The sequence below is a fragment of the Athene cunicularia genome (assembly GCF_003259725.1).
Source record: "Athene cunicularia isolate RWA chromosome 3 unlocalized genomic scaffold, athCun1 chr3_part1, whole genome shotgun sequence".
Lineage (NCBI taxonomy): Eukaryota > Metazoa > Chordata > Aves > Strigiformes > Strigidae > Athene > Athene cunicularia.
Window position 1 is genome coordinate 86638150 of NW_020799097.1, and position 6639 is coordinate 86644788.

Consider the following 6639-nt stretch of genomic DNA (forward strand, 5'->3'; position numbering starts at 1 on the left):
GGTCAGCAGAATGCGTGAGAGAGTCAATACATGGTTACCATTCAACATAAGGGTGTTAGAGTGCAACAAAAGGCATCTGCATTTCTGAAGAGGATGTCAGAGAGTATTGCTTAAGAAAGCATCCAGTGCAATCTTAACAGTAGTTTTCACTACCAGCAAGCCTCTGTGCTATTTTAATAGCCATTAAACAGAAAAGGCAACTTTTCTGACAGTGGCAAGCTAGAGATAATGTATACAGGACTGATGGATTTGAAGACTTGAATTAGCTGTCTCTCATACCAACCAGCACTGGGTTTTGTCTGCTTTTCCTAGCTGTGTATTTTCTTTCCCGTAGTTGATCTGGAGCAGGTATTTGAGCTGGATTCTCTGGAATACCTGGAGGCCCTGGAATGTGTGACTGAGCGTTTGGAAAACCGTGTCAACTTCTGCAAGGCCCATCTCATGATGATCACCTGTTTTGACATCACCTCTAGACGCCGATAAAGTATGAACCTCAAGAGAATTTCAGTGTGCATCTCTGCCATCCTCCTTTTCCCTTCTGAATAGCATCCCAAAGACAACAGAATGAGGATGAAGGTTGGAGTCAAGTCTCAACTGTGTGTATGAGAGATTTGCTATACTATACAGAAGAGTAGTATTAAAAAAAACAGGACAAGCATGAAAAATGGAGATATAAGGTTGTTGATTCTCTTAGCCTAAAAGAGCACTTTGAGGAACCTTTAAGGACATGTCTGTAAATAAGAACTGCTGGCAGAAGACACTTCTTTCCCTGCATTAGCTGAGGGAGGAGGAAAGGTGGTTGTAGGACTTCCATTGAGAGGTTCATTAAAAGAAAACCTATCCAGAAAAACTGTTTAAGTGCCTTGCAAATCTTTATTATCCAAACATTTATGTTCATACTTTATTGTGTACAGATGGTGCTAGTCAAGAAAAGAAAAAGGAAAAAAACACACTTTTGAAATGTATTTACAGCTTGTTTTTCTCTTGGTGTTTTCTCCTATTTCAGACTTGCTGTTTCTAAGTAACTTGTGTTTGTAGAGATATTTCCTAATCAGTACAACATATGAATAAATGTTAACTGTCTTTTCTTGTTACCAGAGTAAGGCCACTCAAAGAGAAATTCAATTTTGCCAGATGACACAAAAAATATTTCTAGCAGTGAGTAAGGTTTGCTTATATGTTCTTCTGTACTATCTTATATACTGGAGGATACACTAATTTTCCCAGCCTGTAGTTTCTGCAGTGTATGAGAGAGGAGAGGTGACATTACCATGAAGTAAATATCTTTTCCATTTGATCCAACCCCCATAATTTGTTTTCTTTTTAATGTATTTCTAGCTTTGTATGGATGTTATGGAGTTATGGATGAGGAGGCACTTTTATGCTAACCCCTTTTTCTGGTGCTAATAACTTGCTGGAAAATTACTCTTTAGGCTGAGTGCTCCCATGCTTATCAGTCAAAAAGTGAGTGATTTATTCTGTCTTTCTTTCTTGAGACTATAACTGATAAAATTTAGCTTCTCCTCTTTTTGACATATACCACTCCACAACATGTTTTGGCAGCTTTTGGTCTCTGGCCCAGTCTGTCCATAGTCACAGATGTACCTGAGAAGTGCAGGCTCTGCTCAGCTCAGTGCGTCTGGAAATAACTGGGAGTTGTGAATGAGTGGATATAGCATTTTAGGCATGTTGGCTATGGCATTTTCCTTATCAACCCTCCAGTTCTAAAGCCATGGCCAAATTCAGATTGACATCAAAAGGACAAGGGTCCGTGCCTCAATGCACATTCAAAGGAACATCCTTTGTGTTTCTTAAAGAAATGTACAAAATCTGCATTTTAATTACATAAGAGCATGAAGAATTATTTTGTTGAATTAGGTTTCTTCATCTTCTATATTGAACTAAGTCCATTCACAAAAATTCCTCTCTCACATACACTTGTGCTGCCCTCCATTGCCTATGAGAAAATAAGAGCATCATTTAACATATACTCAACATGAATCAATTTACTGCTGTACTTAAATTTTTTAAATTCTTTTAAATTTTTTAAATTCTTTTACCTGCACCATAATATTAACGCCATCTTACAATATCCCAAGCAGCAAGTCCCAATGGAAAAATAACCCTACAAAAATACTGATAGCTTTTCTAGTGGATAGCTGAAATAAAATCTTTTTTAAAAACCAAAATGATAGAAATGACATTTATATATCTTTCTTTTTAATAATCTACAATTTGTAATAGCAAATCTCATTCTATTAGCCTTGTCACTGGATTTTGTAGCAGATCCTTCTTACATTCTGTAGGATTATTTGGAGGTAAAAAAGGTCCTATATAAAAGTCACTTTCTAGTCTGATCTAGAGCATTTTCCTATAATGAAACTCATATTCCAAGTAAGTATTAAAGACATAGGTCTGATCCCACTCCCCTTCTCTCTCTCGGCAAAAAAAACTCTGAAAAAAAAATTCCAAACAATGTGATTTATCTAGTTTTGATTCTCTTTGTAATGATTTCATAGCACTTGTTATGTGTTGTTTCTGTTGAGGCCATCTCTTCTCCGCAGAGCTCCATGAACTCAGTGCGGCTCCGCAGAGCCATGGGAATTGCCCCTGCAGTTTTGTGCTGGATGAAGACCTAGCACCCTTGGGGTATGGAATGCATCTCTTTATATGGGCTTAGTCCTGCAGAGCCCCAGCTACATGCTTCCAGGTCTCATACACACTGGAGAGCTCCCATCTCTCACTTGCCTGCGTCCCCAGGTAGGCCTGCACCGCTCTCACCTGTGACACCACTCAGCCTGTGTCTCAGGCCATGCCCCAACATTCAAGAAAGAACCCCCCCGCACACACACACACCCAAGTTGTGCACATGAAAGTAAATGTTGCCTTCTTTAAGCTTAAGCATTTCTGAAAATGTGTTTGCTGGAAGGTGGTGCTTGGGAAATTGGGACTCACTGTCCTTCCTCTGCTGAAAACAAGCAGCCCAAAATGGGCATGTTCGGCGCCCTGGGGACCTGCAGTGAGATGGTAAATGGCAAGTGGTACAGTAAAAGTAAACACACACTTGACAGAAAGAAAGTGAAATCCTAGCAAATGGTGCATGCACAGAATGCATTATTAACAAGAGATGCCCTCTCAGTCTGGGACTTAGACAGAAGTGATGATGTTTCTATAAATCAAGTGGACACATTTCAGAGCTACTGTAAAATATCTATTATGTGTAATATTCCTCAGCATCATTAACTCAATTATTCATTGTCTCTAGATTTGTACCTCTGTAGATTAGGAAGCATAGCAAAAAGCACTTCCATCTAGCCTTTCTTTTAAACAGTAAGAGCGTATGTTTGCTCTGTTTATCACGATGGACTAAAATTGATTCCTGAAATCAAACAGACTATGCCAAGGATTAATCTGGCATACTGAAAATTGTGTGCTAACTGAGCAGAATCACAGTCCTTACAAATATTTTATTTCTGAGGACTTAATTAGAGTGGCCATTAACACTGCCATCATATACTAGTATTCATATCCTAAAATCTGCACTTATCTTCTCTTTTTTGACTTTCTGTTAGTGCATTTCAGAATTTGCCACTATATTTATAGAAATTTTGGTGGCTTAATGGACAAAATGGAATGGAAATTTGTGAAGATTTGACATCTATGAAATATTCTCTTGCTGAAAATAGCTTTTTACTTCAGAATTTATATCATTATACTTCAAATATCTGCAAAACAGGTAATTAAAAGCATCAGAACCTTATTATGAAATTGATCTTAGTCTACAGTAGCCAACATTTTACAGAAGACCCATATATTTCTGTAAGTCATCCAGGAAGTCCCATTCTTTAAGCAATTGCCAGCGTAATGCTGATTTTATGATGACTTTTAAAAAGGCATCAAATTGCTCAAAATAAACAAGAACAATGTGATTGTAATGCTTAATCGTCTTGCATGTTCAGAAATCAATCTTATTTCCCTGGGACAGCTTTAGTAGGAAACAGCAATGTTAATGTAATTAGGTTTGAAGGTTAATTCTTTGTTTGCATGTGTAACAGGAGATCACAGTTCTTCGTTGGGGTTGTGTAATGGCTGCAGAACACCAGCACAGCTCCAAGTCCCCACCGCTGTGCTCAGGCCTGGGCAGCTGGGGGCAGTTTGGGGCTTCTTCTGAGAACTGCTCGTAAGGGACAGAACTTGCGTTATGGCCACAGATTCAAGTGAATTAGACTTGATCAAGACTAGATTCAAGACATAGACTGGAGAGTTTGGCTGTGATCCTGATTCAGACATCCCGCTAGTCTGTGTGAGCCCTCGCAGGAGGCAGAAAGCCATGGGTTGCACACCCACTGACTCCAGGTGCTGGCTCACTTGGTATCCTAGAGGGTGTGAGAGAGCCCGAATTCCTGGTGCGTTTGTCATAACAAACCACATATTTTCTCTTGCCACACATGCCTTGTATTTGCCTCAAAATGATTCCTTGTCAATTCATTCAGATTTAAGCAATAAGAAGTATTTTTTTTCACAAAAAGGCAAGGAAGCAGGCTGATATTCAGTTTTCCTTTTCTTAGGTCTTTGCTGGGCCTGTTCTCATCTCACCTGTGGTGGTATAACTGAGGCACAATTGCATTGTCAGGAGGGTTGTGGCAGAATAAACCCACTTTGAGGAAAATGAAAATTAATCCACCTGACATTTCTTTGGGTATTTACTGTGCTCCTAGTTATATAATCGAAGAATATGCTCTTCTTACCTATTTGATACCCCCTCATTTTGCATGAGGGCCATGCACAGAGCTATCACTGAACATATGCTGGCTTCAATCCAGTCTTGGAAGATTCCTGCTGCCATTCTGAAACTTGTAGCTACATAAAAGAGTATCCAGTAAAGAGCAATGGCATGATCCTCTGACATGAAGCAAGCTAAGGAAGAGCTGCAGATAATGTACAGAAAAGGATGAAATATATACACTGGTATTTTTTTCTTTCATGTCTGAACATAGCAATTATAGAGGCAAAAACCTGGGAGTGATGCTGGGACTATGCACATCAAGGCCCAAGCTTGCTCATAGGATAGACTCAGTCCATCTTGAAGTGATTTTTTTTTCTTTTATTAATTTATTTCAATAATATGGTTTGTCTTAAAATAGCAACTATTACCTGTGGCATGGAATTCAAATTTTATGACAATTTAAGGATGTAGACTCTTTTACAAACGTTGCCTTTTACAGATGTTTGTGATTTTGTTGCATCTTTTTTTTTCTGAGCTAAAAATAATCATAAAAAATAAGCATACATTCATACAGATAAATGTGTATGTACACAGCCCAAGAGAGACAGTCCCTTCACACATTATTGTGGGGAGGTGGCATGACTGTTCACAGATGGCAACAACAATCATTCCCTCTTCCTACTCCAAGGAGTACCTATAAAACCTTTCTCCTTGCACTCACCAGGATGAAGCTGACTTATGCCACACTATAGGGAAAATTAACGCTTGAAATGCTTTTGAATGCTTCTTTTAAAGGTCCTTTCTTCCCCATGTTCTTCAGTCTACAAAGCCAAGTTGCTGCAGTTCTCATGTAGAGGCTGTCATTGAAATGTTAAAGCCTGTAAAAGTAATCCAAATGAACTACTCTGTGTTTCAGGGTGTCATGAATTTAAGGCAAGATATTTTGCAATCACAGCTGTTAAATACAACAATTTCTGCATATGCATGAGGCATGCAGCATAGTTACATCAATTGAAATCCTGGGCTCTCAGCTGTCTATAAGATAAAGCTTTCTGTCTAGTCCTAATTGCTTTAAAACTCTAACTTGAAGCTTCTGCATTGCAGAAGCAAATACAATTCTCATAAACCAGAGGTTGAGTGACCCTTTGATGCCAGTTCATATGGGAGGGGTGGTTGCTCAGCCTCAGGGATGCAGCATCTCACTGCAGAGATCAAAGCATTCGTATCACTGAATACAGATAGGAGTGGATGATGACCATACAGAAAGAGGTGCAATTTCTCAAATCCACTGATGGGTGACATACCTTGCTTAACCCTGATGTCCTCATGGTTGTTTTGTTACTCCATATAGGCTTTTGCATTGGCAACACCCAGCAGTTTTTGGAGACACAAGGCTGTCTGTTGCCAGCTATCGCAAGATTTGAAACAGGTGTCCAAATAACTATGGCAAACAAAACTGTGAATGATTTGTCAGTGCAAAGTTAATAATCTCTATCTCCTGCATTTATTGTGCTCTCATCCCAGGGTTATCTGAGCTTCCATACCCACTCTTGGAAATAATAAACTATTTTATTATTGTCTTTATCTTTTCTTCTTTCTCCTTCTCAAGCAAGCTTTCAAAAAACAAAAAAGAAAAATCAGTTTCCCTTGAAAATGTAGTACCCTTATCCTAACCCCATTGAAGTCAATACAGATTTTGCCACCAGCTTCACAGACAATAGACTTGTGCTCACTTATGCAACATTTTGAGGCTCACAAAGGGCATGATAATTCTGCAAAGAATGGAGGTGCTGAAAGTGAAATAGTAGCATTCATCTATTTCAAACCACTTTCAAAATCTTCCTGGATGGGAAATACAACACAACCCATCTTACTTTGAGTGGTCCTACTTAAGTATTGAGCAAACTTTATAA

At 38.8% G+C, this 6639-nt stretch overlaps 1 protein-coding gene across 1 annotated transcript in view; it reads left to right on the top strand.

Annotated features, from left to right (window-relative positions):
* Positions 1–3322, top strand: part of KIF26B (kinesin family member 26B) — a gene marked incomplete at its 5' end in the record, with an annotated part of 298247 nt that extends 294925 nt beyond the window's left edge. Inside the window, one exon of the mRNA XM_026846220.1 lies at positions 335–3322. Coding sequence (XP_026702021.1) covers positions 335–483 — 149 coding nt within the window. The remainder of the gene's footprint in view (positions 1–334) is intronic.
* Between the last annotated feature and the right edge of the window lie 3317 nt (positions 3323–6639).